This window comes from Telmatherina bonti (genome assembly GCF_933228915.1).
Source record: "Telmatherina bonti genome assembly, chromosome: 20".
Classification (NCBI taxonomy): domain Eukaryota; kingdom Metazoa; phylum Chordata; class Actinopteri; order Atheriniformes; family Telmatherinidae; genus Telmatherina; species Telmatherina bonti.
Genome location: NC_136618.1, coordinates 14,927,046 through 14,947,103, shown reverse-complemented (window position 1 = coordinate 14,947,103; position 20,058 = coordinate 14,927,046). Strand labels below are relative to the sequence as shown.

Below are 20,058 nucleotides of genomic sequence, written 5' to 3'. Positions count from 1 at the left end.
GAGAATCGACTTCTGTGTCGCTCTGCGATAGAGAAATTACACCAAGATGACGAAAAGCGTCGGCAACTTCAATTACCTGTTTAGTGCCGCCAGCCATCTTCAGGTCTTTAGAAGGAATCAAGAGGAGGATTTCTCTCTGCTACAATAAAGCTTTCAAATAGATGATTTGGGGAAGGATATTCACTTCTGCTGCGGTTCATGTGAAAGATTGCGCCCATTTTTGGGACTTTCTTCATTCCTTTCATCTTCTTTTTGTTCTTTTTTTTTTCTCCTTTTCTTGTTTTGCTGTTTGTGTGTGTGGCTATACACACGTCTTAAGCGTTTCTGGTTGGAAAGTTGTTCCCACACCAATAGGAAAACAGGCACCCCAGGACATCTCATTTATCTTCATTAATCACCCGGAGAGTATGTAGGTTCAAGCGTTGTGGAGGTCAAGCGTTTTCTGTAACAGCCAGATGAGGCACACTTTCTGGCACAGATAGTGAAATATATCTGAAGCACCTTCTATTTCTCCTCTTGCTGTTCAGAGTGGCTAAGAATGACTTCCATTTACTTAATGGTCAGATGAAATTGTCTGCAGAAAAGACCTAGAATTGAAATCCTAAAAAAAAAAGTGTGAAACTATTTTCAAGGAGAGCAAGAAAAAAATGTGAAATTTATCATTTCCTGCTGCCATAAATCTGTTAAAGCGGTAAAATATTTCATATTTTTCTAGTGGATGGCAGTTGGTCGTGTTGGTCTTCATGGTCCAAGTGCTCAGTGACATGTGGAGGGGGGCACTATATGCGGACACGAACCTGCAGCAACCCCCCACCAGCTCATGGAGGGGACATCTGCCTGGGCCTCCACACTGAGGAGGCACTCTGCAACACACAGGCTTGTCCAGGTAGAAGGAACACACACACACACACAGCTGGTAATGTATGCTCAACTCAGCCATCAATCCATCACATGTCCACAGCTCACTGTCTTTAGCTTCTCTCTGCCCCTCAGAGGCCACTCATGCATCACTAATATACACAAAGTCAAACAGTACAGAACACACACTCAACTTGCTGTGAATGCTGTCAATGCCATTTCCAGAGAGCTGGTCCAGCTGGTCAGAATGGTCCCACTGCGACTCCAGCGGGTCCCAGCTGCGCGTGCGTCACTGCGATGTCCTTTTTCCCACTGGAAACCAGTGCTCAGGAAACAGCAGTGAGACCAGACCCTGCGCTCCTGACTCCAATTTTATCCCAGGTGATCACATGCTTGCACAGTATGCGAGCGCATGCAAACTTTTATTAATGGCTCGGGCACTTGTGCATGACTGAACACACAAGTTCACAAGTTTAACCGTGAGCGCACACACATTCTGCGCCACCCACCAACACCATATGCCCACAGCGGTAATTCACTTCATTTCCAAGAATCCTGTGATAATGAAATATGTTAGTGATCCCTCTGAGGGAACCGCCACATAGCGGAGGTCAGGTTTAGCATCAGGACGGCCCTTTTGGAGATAGTTAGGATTAGAAGTGCCACGCACAAGGACTCCTGAGTGTGGCAGGCGATTATACGAGGTGGTGAACTCAGCTGTTCTACTTAAGGATAGTCAAATGAAACCCCTGAATTAGCTGCATAATGATCACGGGAGTCATGCAAAGCCGTACAAATACCTTTTTAACATGCAGGTTTACTTTCTTTCCGCATTCAAGATTCCTTTATTTCTCCCACTGCTGGTAGATTTACGGTCCAACAGCAGCAAAATGGAACACACTGGAAAAAGAGCCGTGCATTTAAAAGAAAAAAGAAAGTAATAAATATAGAATTTTTTTTTAAAAAAAGCGTTAGTACAAGTAGTATTTTGTGTTTTATAACTGTTCAGTAGGGGAGTGGGGTTTTTTTTTTCTATTGTTCTCTGACACCTGTGTTTCCATGACAATTAAATCTTAAATGTTGAGGGTATTGCAGTGTGTGGATGTGCAGAAACGTTGAAACTACAGATTCAGAATAACTGACTATACGTAAGATACTAAATCTTGCAGAATTAAATATTTTGACAATATACGCATAATAAGCTACATGTGTCTGTGTTAATTAATCTTTAGCTATTTGTATAAGTTGCAATGGGTTTATTTGTCTTCATTTCTAATCTTTCCACAACGTTATCAATATGTTCATGAGAGCGAGAGTTGTACTCCACATCACAGACCACACCAAAGCACACGTTTTTTTTTATTACTTTATGCCAGCATGCAGATTGGACGGGATATAATAGAGTTAATTTATGTATAGGTTAACGGACACCAATTAAAACCACCTGTTTTGTTCATTTATCTCATTTTGTTGTTGTTTTAAAGACGATTTTAAAACACCGAAATAAACAACTGAATTGAAAATTGAATTATTCGCTGCAACCAAACACTCTCTGACACGGGAGGCCATCCTCTATTTCAGCTCTGAGTTTCCAGCTAGTTTAGGACTCAAAAGCTATAAATATTCTGCAAAGTTTCATTGTATTTGTACACAAATGTGTTCACATTTATGAGAAACAGATCTTCCTTTATTATTAAAGTAAATTTCTAAATTTTGTAACTGATTTATTAAGCAAAGGAAATATTTTTTGTACCTAAACTCTTCCCAAATAAGCCCAAACTTCTAATAATACATATTATTTAAGGTGCTGATCTGCCTGTTCAAGTCTGTTCTACTTTTTTTATTCATAAAGTTCACCAAAATGAAACAACCACACTGACAGTGGCTTGGACATCTTGGTTATCTTGGTTTTGGTTTTTTCAAGGTTTGTAAGTTTGGTGATGAATAGAAATAATTCATGTTTATAATTTGTTGAATAAAAATAATCTAAGACGTATTTTCAGAATCAGTGGTCAGCATGACTCTGCCCAGTAGGTTATCGACAGAATTGACTGTTTGGATTTTTAATGAGAATTTTTCACATTTATTTATTTATTCTTTTTATTTTTGATACGGTTTGTACAAAGATGTCCACGGTGAAGTCTGCAGACAGTTAATTCTTTATTGGTTTTGAAGAAATCAGTGAGACACCCTCCTGCAGCCCACACAGCCCCCGCTACAAGCATAATCAACAAGAAAAACCCATCAGAACTGGACTCCAGCTGGTAGCTGAAAGCAGACCTGCTGCTCACTAAACCATGCCACTTCTCTTTTTGTTCCATCGCACATCTTCCGTTTTCATAAGCAATCTACACTGATAATTGGCAGAGTCACCCTTCAGCCTTTACATCACAACCTTTTGTGCCAACGGACACTGGCAGCAAACGCATCTTTGCCTACAAAATTTCAAGACAAGCTAAAGTAGTTCAGTCATAGTGAAAGGCTGAAAGTCAAGATCTCTGCTGTATTTACTGCACACAGGACTCTTTACTCACACACCATTAGTATTGACATCTGCTTAGACAGGCATCTCCCTATTGACAGCTTGTAATGCGAGACACAGAATAGCATTGATCTCTGCATCTCTGCTAAACAGAGATCATTAAAACTCCTCCCTTTAACAAAGGGTGCTAACGCGTCACATTGTATGACTGGCTAAATCACAAGCCTGTAAAGGGCTGCAAGTTAACCATGATGAAATATCATATTAAACTTCCAAAAGGGGTCATTAATTAGGAGATAGAAAAAACATTTGATTGAGCACATATTTGTAATCTTTTTTTAGGATTAATTAGCGGGGATGTAATACTCGTGAAAACCTTTCACAGATCTTTATTGAATTACTCATTTACCTTTTTATCTTATCATCCATCCCCTTTTATGGGAAAGGTAGTCCATTAGGGTTCATTAGCAACATCTTGTACTTCATTTCCTTTTAATGGAAACTGATACTTTTTATAAACCACTCCAGGTGCCACAGCCGTGATTAGCTCATGGACTTTTTATCGTTATCTGTTTCATGGCGAGGGGCAGATTTCATCTTCACACTCACCTTCAGGAGTGCAATTTGTTTCGAGGATGGGTGTATATCCAAGGTTTTTTTATTGGCTCTAATCCTTCTGTCTTTTTGGTGTTTCTTCTTCCTGTTCAGAAGTCTCGATTGCACGTTCCAGTCAGGAGGAGAGGCGCTGTGGAGGTAATTTATGTGTACATGTGTGAGTGTTTGCAAGAGAGAAAGAGGAAGTATAACACACACAGTCAATTATCCATCCATCCATTTTCTGTTCCTGCTTATTCCAAGCAAGGTTGTGGTTCTAAAGAGAACCAAATGGGACCCATCCATAATCTAAAAACTGGCGCTTTGTAGAGAACTAAGACGAGCCAGATTCCGCAGGATGCCACTGAAATAAATGTATCCATTTTATAACTCAAAGCTGCACTATCGGCAACTAAACAACAGTAACATTAGTACTTTTCTGTCATTTACATGCTTGTGATACATACATACATACATACATATATATATATATATATATATATATATATATATATATATATATATATATATATATATATATATATATATAAGAAGAAAATTCTTGAAAAGTACCAACACGTTTTTTATCATTTCAACCCTTTTTGAACTATAATAGTGTCTTTTGTTGAAGAGGCTCCTGCGTTGTTGAATTTGTATCATCCCTCTGTGCTCTCTGTGACATCAGATCTCATATCTAGACAGAAGTAAAACAGTTTTTCCTGCTGTCTTCCATTCAAACCAACTTAGATGTTTAAGACACTTCCAAATTAACTTAAGAGGGCGTGTCTATGTTTTGTATAGTCTATGCACTGCGCTTTACACAGACTTTAAAGGAGCTGTTATACAAATTCTTCACCTGATCTTTTAATCCTTGGCTAGGAAGAGAAAGTTCTTCACTTAGATGGATCAGCTTATCCATGGTAGTCAAAGCTTGTTCAACTTCATTTTCTGACTTCCCATTTCAAATGCAGCATTTCCATCATTATGATGGCAGGGTCTTCCAAAGTTTATGTTAAACAAACTTAAGCAGAGAAGGTGTTAATAACAGTGTAATAACATAAATGGTGTAGCGTTCTTTGCTGCCTTACACTTCCTCTCTCCTTCTTCCAGATTTTAACCTTTTCCACATGATTGCTGTGGGGCTCAGCAGCTCCATTCTGGGCTGTCTGGTTACCCTCCTGGTCTATTCCTACTGCCAGCGCTACCAGCAGCAATCCCACGATGCCACTGTCATCCACCCCATCTCAGCTGCTCCACTCAACACCAGCATCACCAACCACATCAACAAATTGGACAAATATGACTCCGTAGAAGCCATGAAGGTCTGTAGAGTGCTTTTTGTCCCTCTTTGGTTCACTCTGTGTGATTCTTGACAGGTTTCCAGATATGTAGAGGCAAAGCATCAGTTTGCGACATTTCCTTACTGTTTGACTAAATCAGCTGATGTCTCTCTCCTTACTCGGGTTAGTGAGCAATGCATCGCATCTTCCTCTGGTGTCAACTCTGATTAAATACACTTCTTACCACATGATTCTTACTGTCAAACCGCTTCTTGTCACACATCAGCACTGACAGATAGACAGTTGTGCATTTGTCCTCTTTCCATGTCCTCCTGTGGTGTATGTTTCAGCGTGTGCCTGCTTTCTCATATTATACTAACACAGTTACTTATCAGAATGTGGATGGGTAATCAGCAGAGACCTTGTTTCCACATATTTTTGCCAGCTTGACCAGTTCTTTGTGTCTCAAAGGCGTCCTGAATTGCAGACAGTTGGGTGCATCAGAGTGAGTGAAGGAGATCCAGCGCTCTTGTGGTACAAACAGCCTCTTATCTGCTGATATATCAGGCCAATAGTGCCAGACTGATCTGGTGATTAGTGCTTGTCCACAGGCACTCAACGCTCCAGCTGGGCTTTATTTTTTCCAAGGATTCCCAGCGCTCTGTATTAAAGGGGTTTTCAACCACTTCAAGATCCTGTTCTGCTGTTAGCCTGAAATGTTCCAACAGAGATGATGAACACGGTGCAATATCCTTGAAAGAAAACACGCATATTTTATATTTACATATAAATTTTACATGTGAATGTCAGGTGGTAGTAGGAAACAGTAGTGATAGTAGTGAACAGAGTCAAACTAAAAGTTTGCTTTGGGCACATTCACATCAGCCTTTTTGATTTGAATCCGAGTCTGTTTGCTTGGAAAGTCCGCTTTGTTTGGGGGGGTCCGAATTCTGATTCTGATCAAAGAAGCGGACTCAGCCCGGCTACAAACGCAGGTCTCATTTCAAGCGGATCAAATACAGGAAGCAGACCAAAGAAAAAGTCACTTCCTGCATGTTACGTGGTATTGCATTGTGGGTAAATACATAGCGATCGCGTTAAGAGTCTTCTGCCTCGTCTGTTGTTCAAACTGCTGTCATTGTTGCATTATATTTCTGAAGTATATATGCATAACACAAAATAAATAAAGCTCAAAACAGTGATAGTTTCGTGCTCTATATTTAACTCACAATGGAGTTTTCTTCTTCACGTGGGTGTTGTCGTCTCTTTTGCTAAATGCAGCGCCACCTTTGGTGGGAATGGGGATATGTTATGTGGTGCGTTTGACCAAAATGCAGCATGATCGCGATCTCGGTCCGCATCAAATGGATACACTTACAACTGAGCCAAGTCCCAAATCTGAATGAGTCTAGCGGACTCTCCGTATGTGAATGCACCCTTAAAGGTAGAGTATGTAAGATTTTCAATATTTTCAAAATGAATTAACTAAAAAAATAACTACAATCATAATTAGATAGTTTTTTAAACATGTAGGTTCCAGTCTGTCCATATTTGATGCGTTATTAAATTACAAGTTTAATTAATGACAAAGACCCTTCTTGAATGTTTTCTGACCAGTAAAAAAAAAAGTACTTTTTTTCCACCAGTAGGGTGAATATAAGCCCATTTATTGCAGAGCGACTCTGAGCTACAGCTCACAAGCAATTCCTGCCCTCATTGGAGCTGGCAAGGACTTGTGGTCGTTTGTGGAGGTAGCAGTTTTGTGGTATTGCTCACAACCTGGTGTTTGCCACCTAGTGGTGGAAAGAATCGCCTTGAAATCTTACATACTCTGCCTTTAAAGAAACTATTTTTGTTTTGTTTTTAATTGTAAGAAAAAACATTAAGAAACAGCATTATTCTAATTTGTTTACAAATTTCTTTTTCAATTCCTGCTGATATGCAGCCTTCTGCATAAAGGGTGATGAAAATTTGTAGGGATCTTTCAAACCATGTGTCCTTGCTGAGACACTGCTGTCTGAATCATAATAAACAAGATGAAATATAACTTTACCTTGTTTTTCAGCTCAGCCTTCATTCATCTCAGGCTGGAAGATAAACTTTTCACCTTAACCTTCTTAAATGAGGACACACTATTGTGTTTAGGTAACGATAGGTTGTCATAGTGAATAAAGACAGAGTAACAAATATGTAAAGTCTGCCAAATCCAATAAAGAGCAGAATAAAGATGCTGTAGCAGCTTAATTTGCTGCCGTCTGCAGAGGAAAAAATAAGCTGCAGTGGATATTTTATCGGTGGTCAGGATGTCTTTGAAAAACTTGTAAATATTAAAACTAATGTAGGGAAATGATATTGTGTTAATGTCTATGCACAGACATCTGCTGTGAAGTGAGTGCAGTACAGCTTTCTGTTTTCCGTTTGGTCCGACATTTGTGGTTGGAGTACCGCTGACTACTTTTTAGCGAGTCCTGGTTGCACGTAGGTGAGCGGTAATGTAAAGGACAAAACTCAGTGACCAAAGTCAAGAGAGCTCACGCTGAATCTGTTTGACCTCTTCTGTTGGCAGTGACTTAAAAGTAGAGCTACTTCAAAAGCAGCATAAAGTACAATAGAAATGTAGAAAATATAGGAACAGACTCCCATTCAAAAGGCACAAACTCCTCTCATACAAATTTCAGTCAATATTTTACTTTCAAGTCATTATGATGTATATACAGTAAATGCGCTTCATCTTATCAGTGTTAGTTAAATAAGGAAACATAAGCTGAAAGAGTGGAACACAATTGACTGATGCACAAAGAATCAGATTATACATGTTTTGCGATTACACTGATGGAGGGTGATTGAGGAAAGGGACTCCCAGAGACTGATGCGGGTGGTCAACCAACAAGCTGGGAGGCGGCAGGCTGCTGATGGTGGTTTTAAAAGGACAGGCAACACGTGGTTAAGCTGAATAAGTAGCAGATAAGGCAGCTATTGGCTAGAGTTGTGAGTTCATAACTAATCATGAGGAAAGTTTGACATTGTGAACAGAAGTTATGAAGAGTCAGAGAGTAAAACCCTGAATGTTAGGGACATTTAGGAACAGATTCTCCTTATAAATCTCAAGCAAAAGCTTCATGTGGTCATACATTTTCATAATTAACTCAACACTATTGTTTTCTTGAAAGCATGCCATTTTTCCAAACAGTTTTTCTTCTTCCTATATCATGTTTGAAGCAGTCTTAACTATTAGAGACTGTCTGTTATGAGAACTAAGTGAATACCTGGAAATGTGTTTGCAAAACTCTTGCACAGATATGAAAGTGTTTTGTAAAGCTGTCAAAGCGTGAACAGCTTCATTTGCTCCAAGCAAACTTCTCTGAATGTAAGTTATTTTCAGCTGTGAAGAAGGTTCATCTGTCATGTAATTAGAGCCAGGAGCTTTGAGCATAATGCAGTTAGCGCCGTTGCAGATAGAGGCAGGTATAAATGCAGTCACTCCATGTGACATGCAAAAAGGAGCGGCGTGACAAATGACTAATTTCCCTCCAACTCTCAGTCTCAGAGCCTGAGCAACCCTATGCTGCAGTGAATTTTCAGTTATTAAGTGTGCAAAACCAGAATATGGCTCCTTTTAGCATTCACAGGAGGAAATGATGATCACATGATGCCGTATTTCAAAGTGTTTGGTTCGAATCTCGACACTGACGTGACGTAAGTCATCACTGTTATACACAAAGCATCACAAACACCCTTCATACTGGTTTTATTGAATGGTTTCCAGCAGTCTGGTTTCTCATCACAAAATCAAAACTGCCATTTAACAGAAGCTTTATGTCCATGCATATCCAGGTTTCCTGTGAGACAGAATGTAGCCTTAGCATGTCTTTGAGGATGACTCTTGCCCATTCCTCTCCCCTCCTGCAGCCAGATGTGTCGGTACTCTTGCCCTTGGACGACCCTGCCATGCACCAGCCTCTCTCTGCTAACATGGGGGTGTCTATGCGTGGACTGGAGATTTTCTACTAACCACTGACCTCTACAACATCCCGCCTCTTGACCCCCAACCCCAGCAACTCTTTGACTACCCCCAACTACTACTACTTCCTCTTCCCCAACGTGCCCTGCCCTTCCACTTCCTGTGGCACTTCCTGTGTGTGGCAGGTTGGAGTACAGCACTCTAGTTTCTCTCTCACTGCTCAGCCCCCCCCCCCCCTTCATCCTTCCATCACGACTACCTCCCGTCTCCTTCCTGGCTTGTGAGAAGGCAGCATATCCCTCCCTTTTTGTTTTCCTTTAATAAGTGTTTGCATTTGCATGTTTTGTTTTGTTTTTTTTGTTTGTTTGTCCTTTGTCGTATTTTCAATTGATGGTTTCATTTGATGGGGTGAGTTGGAAAACTCATCGTGTTAGTTGGTTTATTAAACTCCTCTGTTACCTCTCTATCTCGAATGGCACTTTACTGCCAAAGCAAATTTAGTCTGCTGCGCCAAAATCTCAAACTCAGTCACTCTCAAGCCAACTGAATTCATTTAATACTAGATAGCAGATAAAGTAGGCAATGCTAACCAGCATCACTGCACAGCTGTTTAAAAGCAGCCATGGGGCCACCTGCAGAGATAACATAGCAGTCTGCAGGACTGCAGGAGAGACGATGATTCCCTTTGTGTGCGCATCACATAATGGGAACGCAGCAAAAAAATGTTAGTTTTTACTCAGCACACTTGTTCCCTATCAGTGTCAGTCAGGAAACATCCATCAGCTGCAAATGCAGCATCATCAAGTGTTCAATTACGCTGCCTCGAGGGACTCCCATCACACTTCGCTACTACAACAGACTGGATATGAACACATTTATTTGCCAAATTGCTGATGTTGTATTGAGCAGCACATCAGAAGCTCCTTCCATGTTTACCATGTCATGCAGAGACAGAGAAGATGACCCCATGGCTCTTCCTTATTGATCACCAGAAAAGTGACTCGCTTTTTACCTATTTTTATAGCTTTGATTGTGCTGGAGTACCAACAATCGGAGGGCCGTACAAACTGCTGATGTTGGGTATTAGAGATGACAGAGGTGGACATTCGGATGTGCATCAAAATAATTTGGCCTTGTGGTGGCTCATCATTTTTCCAGCCTGTTTGCAAATGCTTTGACCTTGCTCTGTGAAATGTATGTTTGGTTCACTGAGCGGCCTGCATTAGTTTGTGTTGCTCTTTTTTTTTTTTTTTTTTTTTTTTTTAGCTCTTTGCTTTTGGGGGGAATAAATGGATTGGCTTTTACCTTGCCATCTGGGCTAAATAATCATCTGATCCACGTGGAAACAAGCCCACACTGACTCCCCTCTCTTTCCTTTCTCTACCTTTTTTTTCTCATGCAGGCCTTCAACAAAAACAATCTGATACTTGAGGAAAGAAATAACTACTTCAACCCACAGCTTTCTGGGAAAACCTATACCAACGCGTACTTCACCGACCTCAACACCTACGATGACTATTAACCCTGGACTCCACGCCACAGCAGACACCCCTGCCCTATTGTATTCTTTTATTTGTGCTTTGTATCGAGATTTGTGACACCACATGTGGGACGGTCCCACTCTGAGACTCTGTGGCAGCTGGTATGTAATGAAAACACAGACACACAGTGTTGCTAACAGAGGGAAATGCCCACTTTCTCTCAGGTGCCTTGGGTACACTAGGAAATCTCAATATCTGAAGGCAAATCTTGCCTTGGCTTTCACTGAGGAACGGACAACTGGATCTCCTCCTGTGGATTAAAAAAAAAGGGAAAATAAAAAAAAGAACTCTATTCTGAGATGCTGTTTAGGAAATGTGATCCCTCTCAACTCTCCTGTGATGCCTCTAAAAACAGACCTGTATTTGTAGTGATGGAAAATAACCACAAATTGCTTTGCATGACCTCATCTGATGTGTCTCCTCTGCTGTTCTGTCTCATTTTGCATGATGGACCGCATTCCAGGGTTCCAGTAGCATTTTTTTTCTAGTACCTTTTTTTTTTAATGGTCTTGGATGCAAAACTTTTGTTTTGTTTTGGAGTTTTATTTGTTTTTTTTTTCTTTTCTGTTTTTTTTTGTGCTAAAAACAAAAGCAGTGGTGATGCCTGGTTGGCTTTTACCATGTACTGCTGCAGCAGTCTCTGGCTGGATCAGTATCCATCCCCAGTCCTAAAAGCAGGATGTAGATATTTGAAGCCTGTGGTCAACATTGTTCATGTTTTTTTTGTTTTTTACCTTTTTATTTTTGCTTCTCCAACAGCTAAATTAAATTGATCTACCAATGTAAAAATTGTTTTCCGCTCACTATTTTTGTTTGGAATTGTACTCCATGTAATTTTTTGCATTTGTTTGTCTTATTTTCTGTACAGGAAATTAAGTTTGAAGCCTATGTCTGTAGATTTTTTATTTTTAAATACATTTATTCGGTGTCTAAAGTGTTAAAAGAACATTTTCTTTTTTAAATAAGTAAAGGTTTATGTGTGCTTTTTAGCAAGTAATTGGGAGTATTCTTAGCAGCCTGCATCAAGTTAAGTCCTTGTCATTGTACTTTTTATATATTTTTGTAAACAAGAAAAAAAAAAAAAGCTGTTTTTGAATTTTGTAGTGCTGACTATCGCTTTGGCTTCTGAGTTGACAATGTCTTTGTGAGGGCAGAATATTAAATGGCATTACCTGTACAGATGGAGTGCAGCAAATGCTCTTTTCCTGATCCCTGCTACACGTGTACTGTAATATGAAGCTTCTTCATCTGCTGATTTCTGTTGAAACTGTTAAGTTGCAACTAACTTTTTACATGTTTGCCTGTGTTACTGTGCATAAATTAAAAACTGCTTCATACAAGGCTCGTCCACTGTGAGATTCAGTGATTTCAACTGTCATCATAAATCATTCCTTTTTAAGCTGAGAAACCACTAGCATGGCCGGCTCTGATGGCTTTAGAGACTTTGATATTCTTCAAGCAAAACACTTTAAAATCTTAACAAAATCAGCAGAAGCCAGCAGTTAATAAATCATCCAAAACTGGGTGCTTTTTTTTTCCTTTTATAAAGACGTCTGAACCCTGTGGTGACAAATAGTATCACAAACACTGTGGTGAAAGGATACATGAAGGATACAAATCAGGCAATGCAGCATGGTAAAAGTGTTGAGGGTGCTGTCAGGAAATCTGGACTCTAATCTGTATGACAGGGTGTGAGACCACACACCGTGCTGCGCTCCCATCAACCTTCAACCTGATGTCCCATCTGTGTGCAGAGGGTAATGGAGGGGTGTTATTAATCACCCCATTGTTTGGTCGGTCTGACTGTAGAGAATTAATCTCTTTACTCTGGCTTCATTCTAACTGTCTGAGCGTGAGGCAGTGCAGCCACAGACAGATCGAAATGACAGTAGGTGCAGCTGTGTACACTACACATGAAATGAAAGTGTGTGATGAGAGCTGGAAAAGTGTTTCACACCACTGATTATTCTTCAAAGAGCTTTTCAAACTTGTGTGAAGCAGTGACCTTTCCAAATGAACTAGATGCACGTACATGCATATTTCCTGCAGACACGTAACTGCACATATGCATGGCTAGCAGAGTAGTCCTGGAGTGTTCACCTGCACTTTCATCTTTCCATGAATCTGCCAGCAATGTGAGCTATGCAGCTCGCTGTTAGTCAGATGCATGTGACATTCCACTTTGACAGCAGGGCCAAGGACGATGAATGACTCTCTCAAAATGGCATTGGAGGATTGCTAAAGTTCACCGCTAAAGGTTGCAGGACTTGTACATGACTGTGATTGCTGGCATGTGCATCAAGAAGTAATAAGATGGACCAGAGTGTCTTATTTATTTATGGTTTTTAAACAAGCATCAATACTGTATTACATTGACTGGTTAATTCCACATTGGGAGGCTGATTAATATATTAACTAAATGATGAACAGTGGTTGGTAGGGCCCCCTAAGCATCTTGTCTCTTCGTTTCTCCAGTAAGTAAAAGTTGGTCTGATGTCTGAAGTCCTGGCTTATCTCCTGCTCTGTCCCTTTCTTTCTCTCATTCTATACCTTGCTCCTTCTGATTATGTCCGATTGGGTTTCTTTGCTGAATCAGCCATGGTATGAACTATAAATGGCCAGAGTGTTGATATCCAGTTTCTGGCTTGTGACAGACAGAAAGGATGCTTTAAATTGATGCTCAAGGATAGGGAAAAAAAAGTTGTGAAGTGTGGTTTCCAGATGTTGCTGGGCAACGACGGCCATTAAGGATGTACATCAGTGTTACTCATTGTGCGGCGGCTCGCAGGCCGCATGCGTCTCGCTGACTCTTGACTTGCGGCTCATAAAGCAACCACTGGCTTTCTGGAAATACTATCTAAACAAGTCACTATGATCCTCAACGATGCAGTTCTCTCCACAAACAAGAGCTGCAGGCTGCTTACAAAAACTTTGCTGTCCTAAGCGCCCTAACTGACCCTGTCAGAGTTGCCAGTTTAGGCTGATTTCAGCTGCACCGAACTCCGCCGAAGAGCTGCTCCGTCGGTCGTTCTGTCTATACATATTGAAAAAGAAACACCCACACTCCAGAGGCATTATTGTATGTTCACATAGTGTTGCATAAGAATCCCATTACTCCGTGCAATATTTAAGGTAACAATTCTAAACAATGCTAAAAAGCTGAATGTTACTGATCTGGCAATGTAACAGGATATGTAGCGTGGCTTTTTTTCTTTTTTTTTTTTTTTTTTGGGTGGGGAGTGTCTCCTCTTGTCTTAGTATATTCAGTGCAACTCTTCTTGAAATAACTGATGTACATTATAAATGTTCCTGTGGAATCAAAACAAGTCAAAAGCACAAAGTTTTAAAGTCAGAAAATTAGGTATTGCTACTTTACATGTCCAAAGATTTGGATCAGTTAAACAAAACAACAAATTCCCATCACTTTCAACTGTACTTTCATTGATAACCAAATGCTAACATACTAAACTAAGGTGATCATGGAAAATAACTACTACAAATACATATTAGCATTATGATTGCGGGCATCTTTGCGTACTGAGCAAAAACAAACTAATTGTTACTACTGTTATAAAAAAAACAGAAGAAATCCTATTTAGTCAAGCATCTCTGAACAGTGTTCAGAACTTCTGATAATTAGCAGCTTGTACACAAAGGCCTCTGAGTGACAAACAAGGTGAGTGAGTGAAATTGTTCCTGTCTGGCAGATTAACAGAGCGTGAACATCTCATTAAACACCTATTTTTCGTCTCGGGACCAGATCTGTTCTCCTTCGCATGGATCACTTCAGGCTGGTCTCTTAGTAACATCCTCAGCAGATCCACCATCAGGTTAGCAATGGAATATTAACACGACTGTACATTAGCATGCCGCAGAATTTAACTTGCACACGCCTAGTGAACGCTGCAATATAGCCAGTCGAAGCTAGAAAGGGGAGAGAAGTTATAGATAAGGCCTGGGTGTGACGTTGTGCAATCCGCTCTGTAAAACGTGTTTATAGGGAAGATGTAGTGATGAAAGAATGCTGATGCGTTGTGTTTGCATGAGCTTGGAGGAATGATGGAAGTACATGTTGACTGAACAGCCCCAGGCAAGACTGAAGACTACTGAACAATTTATGAGCCGTCATGAAATGTTGTGTTTTTTGCGGTAGGAAAATAACTGATTATTGATGCCTGTCATGGAGAGTTGGGGGGAATAAAGGGGTTAGAGTTGACACGTTTGAAAGTCTACATTGCATTGCATTCTCTCCACCTGAGGCTGAGTTAGATTTACTACTTTATTTGTTTTTATTTTTAGGGAGTAAATAGACCGACTCAGACATACAATGCTTTAACTATTACAGAATCCCCTTAAGTGTATTTTTTTCTCTGTGCTTGTAGTTCTGAAGGCAACATTCCCCAATGCAACTTAATTTCAGAAAAACAATACTATATATGAAAAGCTAACAGATTTTTCAAAGCAACTCTAATCTCTGTTGCATGTTAGCTGCCATGTTTGGGGGAAAAAAATAAAACAGGTGCTTTGTATTTCAGTGGTAACTTGGAGAAAAATTGTGTTTTTGCCGCTGATATTCCAAGTCTGTTCTTTCCTTTCCTCTGTGTTTCGAAAGCACAGCAGTGCTTTTTTTTTGTGTGTATTTCCATTTTTTTTTTTGTTTTACTTTATTCCAGACAGAAGGAAGCCCAACTTCAAGCAGCACTTAGCCAGATATGTGTGGGCTCATAGGAAGCTAGCGTGAGTCTGACAGTTCCACCATGCCAGACTGAGGGATGAATGTCACTGTTGGATGTAATGCCAGTTGAGAGATGCAACCATAGACTCCACCCCAAGACATCTGGAATCCCAGGTGCCGTTTTGCAGGATCCAGGTCTCAGCTTCAGGAAGCCAAGAGTTCGCACGGATGCCAAAAACCTTGCAATACTGGCCAATCCTTCCAAAGCTTATCAGCGCCGCCACAACCCTTTATAGGCCTATTCACCTCAATCAAAGCTGTTATTTAGGTAACGAGCCAAGATGGCGGATATCGCTGTGTGCTCCAATTACCCATCATGTCTCTTCGATCTTTCCCTGCCAGCTTCTCTTCCAGCCCTGATTCTCCTCAGCACGGCCAGCTGCTCTGGCCCTGCTCTGCTTCCTCTGTATGTGCACAGAGGGAAGCCTTTCAGAACAGAGGGCCTCTGTTAGCACTAGATTCTCTCAAAAGGGCTATTGATGGCTGCCGCTGTGTTGAAATGGTCTTGTCAACGGTGTGAAGGTGTCCCAAAAAGTCAAGTGTCCCTGGTGTCCAATGAACCACCACAAAGCTGTAGGAAGACTTTTTTTCCCCCCTAATATATAATAAATGCACCTCACTGTACAATAAAGTACAGTTTTACATACATGTTGTCAGTTTTATTACCTCCAGCACATCAAGTTATGAAAAGATTAAAATAATGTATGAAAAATTTAAACCACATACAACTATATGTTCATAAGTATATTTGTGTATGTGTGTGTGTGTGTGTGTGTGCGTGTGTGTGTGTGTGCGTGTGTGCGTGTGTGTGTGCGCGCGCGTGTGTGTGTGTGTGTGTGTGCGTGTGTGCGTGTGTGTGTGCGCGCGTGTGTGTGTGTGTGTGTGTGTGTGCGTGTGTGTGTGTGTGTGTATGGGGGGGTGAAACTGTAGTAGCTGTAATGGTGTGGAAGTGCATTAAGGGTGTAAAAATACTTGCTTTTAATTATGCATATGCATAATTATCATGGTTGACTTTCCTATTTTGCATTTCTTTGAAGCTTTTTCGGTGCACGGCCTCAGAAATTAACGTAACATGTTTAAGAGCTCCCTTACGTAAGTAACTGCCAGGGGCAGTATTGGAACTAAGTTGACCGAAAGAAAGGTCGCAGGGTTGACAGAGCTGACATGGTTGTTTTCAGGCCTTACATGCCACCTACTTTACTTTTACCACTGTTGTTTTTTTTCTGTTGTGATATCAAATGAACCTTCTCTATTGTCAACTTGTTTATAATCTTGTTTACATCCAACAAAGTCAGCAACTCTACTAGGTCTGAGCTCCCTAATGCGCCTAATTGGCCTAATGCACGTTAAAGGTGACCTTTTCATCTGTGAAGACACTGTTCGTGCTGAACTATATATATACAGAATTAGGAGTGGCGTGCAGCTGCTATCCAGACAACATCATTTTCAGGAGAGGTCTCACCTTTTTTTAATAAGACAATGTCAAAACACATTTTCTCCATTTTACAACAAAAAGAGTTCAGGTACAAAACTGACCCCCTTGCAGTCCAGACCTATTACCTGTGTTTTTCATCTAAACACTGTGTGTTTGGATATGGGATGAAAAATCAGCAACTGAAGTCTCCCATCCATCCATTTTCTGAACCACTTAGTCAAAGGATCATTGGGAAGCTGGAGCCCAGCCCAGCAATCATTGAGTGAGCAGCAGGGTATTCTCTGGACAGGCCACCAGTCCATCACATGGCCACACAGAGACAAACAACCAACCACACTCAAATTCACTCCTAGGGACAGTTTAGTGTAACAAATTAACCTAACATGTATGTCTTTGGATGGTAGGAAGAAGTCAGAGTATCCTGAGAGAACGTAGACATACATGGAAAGAACATGCATACTACACACAGAAAGGCCACCGCTCAAACGTGCCACATGATGCCTTAAATCAAGAAAAGATGGAAAACATTTCATTCTCACAAACCAAAGCAACATACCTCATCCTTGTAATGAATGAATGGATGACTAAAATGAAAACTTTAAGGATATAGAACCTGCTTAAACAAATATTACAAGTCAGGGTTTTTGACATCCTGAGAAGATGCCTCCATCCTGCATCTTCTACACCCACCACATCATCATGACACCCCAGATCTACCTCATAAACTTCATCCTACCAAACCTTTATTAAAAAACTAAACTCACATTGTTGTGGTGGAGTCCTTGCTCATTAAAATGATGTTCGATCCCTACGTCCCAGTCCCACTACAGAGACCTGACATGATTGTAGCCCAGTTACTTTACAGCAGGGGTGTCCAGCTCTAGTCCTCAAGGGCCACAATCCTGCAGGTTTTCCATGCATCTCTGCTCCAGTATAGCTGACTCAAATTAATGAGTCATTATGCAGATCTTTGTAGGTTGTTAGATCCATTTAGTTTGAGTGTGGTGTGTTGAAGCAGAAATGCATTGAAAATCTGCAGAACAGCGGCCCCCGAGGACCGACTTTGGACACCCCTGCTTTATAGGATGACAGTCTGTTGCTATTTGAAATTGGTTGGGAAACTATTTTAAAAGGGAACAAAAAAAAATATTTTGTAACATCTTATTTGTAACATCTCATTCTTATGCATGATGTTATTAGTAAATTTGAATTTAAATTAACATTGTTTTGTTATCTCGCTTGCTATTTACTGGGATAGCCTCCAACTACCCTGCAACCCTGAAATGGCCTAAGTAGTATAGGAAATGAATGAATAAATAGTTTTGTTAACTCTGTTTCATTTAGCACAACTCTGATCAAGTCCCTTCTCAAGCTGTTTACCTTTTCTGGAAATAAAACGTTATTTAAAGCTGATTATTGTCTAACAAAGATAACATATGTTCTTAAACAGACCTGTCAACCAAAAAGCTCTGATGAAGATAAATCACAAGTATTTTATCTCAGACTAAAAACCCTATAAAAGCTTATTTTATTCTACACAAACGTTGCAAAGTCCGTCATTGCTTTATTGTGTTTGACAGGTTAAAAATGGTTGACATCATGCTTCCAGTTAAATTTTAATTCAGCTGTTAAGGTGAAAACCAAACTAATCAGGCAGCAAAATTAAAGTAGTACTCTTCTAACTGGTACTATGAACTAGCCTCAGTAAGTGGGTAATTAAAAAGGGATTTGCATTTTATCAGGCCTTGTTATCAGAACGTGTGCTTATATTGATTTTTTAATTAAACTACACATAGTGTTGGATTATATGCCCTATATGTTTTGTCGTTCTTTACTGGGGTTTCTTTGTTAAAAGGTCTCACCAGAATTTTGTAGACTAAAGAACCTTTGCTCTTATTAACTTAGTAATCTTATATTATAATTTTTCTCAGATATTAATAAAGCATGTTCCAGTTAAAGGCTGTAAAGCAGTTGAATGCAGGCGGAACCATGTCCTGACGATAGTTTATAACATCTTAAAACATCTGAACAATAAAGGGATTCAGATATAGCCTCAGAGCTTGCAGTAATTTATCAGCATTACCTTCATTCTCTTTCTGCATTCGCTCTCTGTCATTGTGCTTGAGTTGTAGTTCACTCATGGGGATGTTCAGGTCGGCTCAGCCATCGCCTCCATCTTCCTCTCTTCGTTTTCTTTTCCATTAGCTGTCATGCTCAAGGCTGAGGCCTCTAATCTGGTTTGGTGCTCTGAGCATGTTGATAAAAAAAAAAGCAAGAAAAATCTCCATCATTTAAATATACAATACCTGTCAACAGTCTAGACACACACACTCATTCAAAATGAGTAGTGTGATACTGTTAGTACAGTAAATAGTAGGTGTAGTACAGTGAGCAACTGATTATTAATCATTACACTATGTCTTGCATTCTTGCCATTTTGAATAATTTGAAGTGGTTTACAAGTTTGGGTGAGATTTTAAAATAAAAAGTTTATTAATTACAGTGAAATTTAGACAAATTTTATTCCCATTAGTGACCCAAACAGAGACATAAGTCCACCTCATAATTAGTGAAGAATTCATTCGGTTTATCTGTACAGCACATTTCAAGTATGAGACAACTCAAAAAGTTTGACATAAAACATTAAAAGCATTGCAGAAGATGCAAAGAAAGCATTTAAAAAAACAGTAAGAGGCAGCAGTAAATTGCAAAATCACAATAAAATCATAAAATTAAATGAATGGGATTAAAAGCAAGCTTCATTGCAGCAATGTTCTTTCACAGGCGCACAAGAAACTAAAAGTTTTTAACCTAAATTTAGAAGTGTCTGTATTTGGTTAGAGTTTAATCTCCATTGGCAGTTTGTCCCATTTGTTTGCAGCAGAACAGTGAAATGCTACTAAATGTTTGGCTCTGGTCTGAACTAGTTGATCTGACTTCTGTAGGTGTATATTCTGTGCTATAGTTAATGTTTCTGGGCCTAAACTATTCTGGGATTTTCAAACAATCAGCAGGGTTTTAAAATCTTTCCTGTGACTGACTGAAAGCTAATGAAGATAATAAAACTGGTGTGACATGTTCTCTGAGTCCCAGTTAAAGCTCTAGCATCAGCGTTCTGGATGAGTTGCAGATGTTTAATGCTCCTTTTAGGACCATTACAGTAATCCAGTCT

At 40.0% G+C, this 20,058-nt stretch overlaps 1 protein-coding gene across 2 annotated transcripts in view; it reads left to right on the top strand.

Moving 5' to 3' along the window:
- sema5a (sema domain, seven thrombospondin repeats (type 1 and type 1-like), transmembrane domain (TM) and short cytoplasmic domain, (semaphorin) 5A) overlaps positions 1 to 11,965 on the top strand; it is a 144,816-nt gene extending 132,851 nt beyond the window's left edge. For both annotated transcript variants that reach the window (XM_079259753.1, XM_079259754.1), the window contains exons 18-22: positions 716 to 886; positions 1,084 to 1,239; positions 4,049 to 4,093; positions 5,045 to 5,256; positions 10,578 to 11,965. In XM_079259753.1, coding sequence (XP_079115879.1) covers positions 716 to 886; positions 1,084 to 1,239; positions 4,049 to 4,093; positions 5,045 to 5,256; positions 10,578 to 10,697 — 704 coding nt within the window. In that variant the 3' untranslated portion in view covers positions 10,698 to 11,965. The remainder of the gene's footprint in view (positions 1 to 715; positions 887 to 1,083; positions 1,240 to 4,048; positions 4,094 to 5,044; positions 5,257 to 10,577) is intronic.
- The last annotated feature ends 8,093 nt before the right edge of the window (positions 11,966 to 20,058 follow it).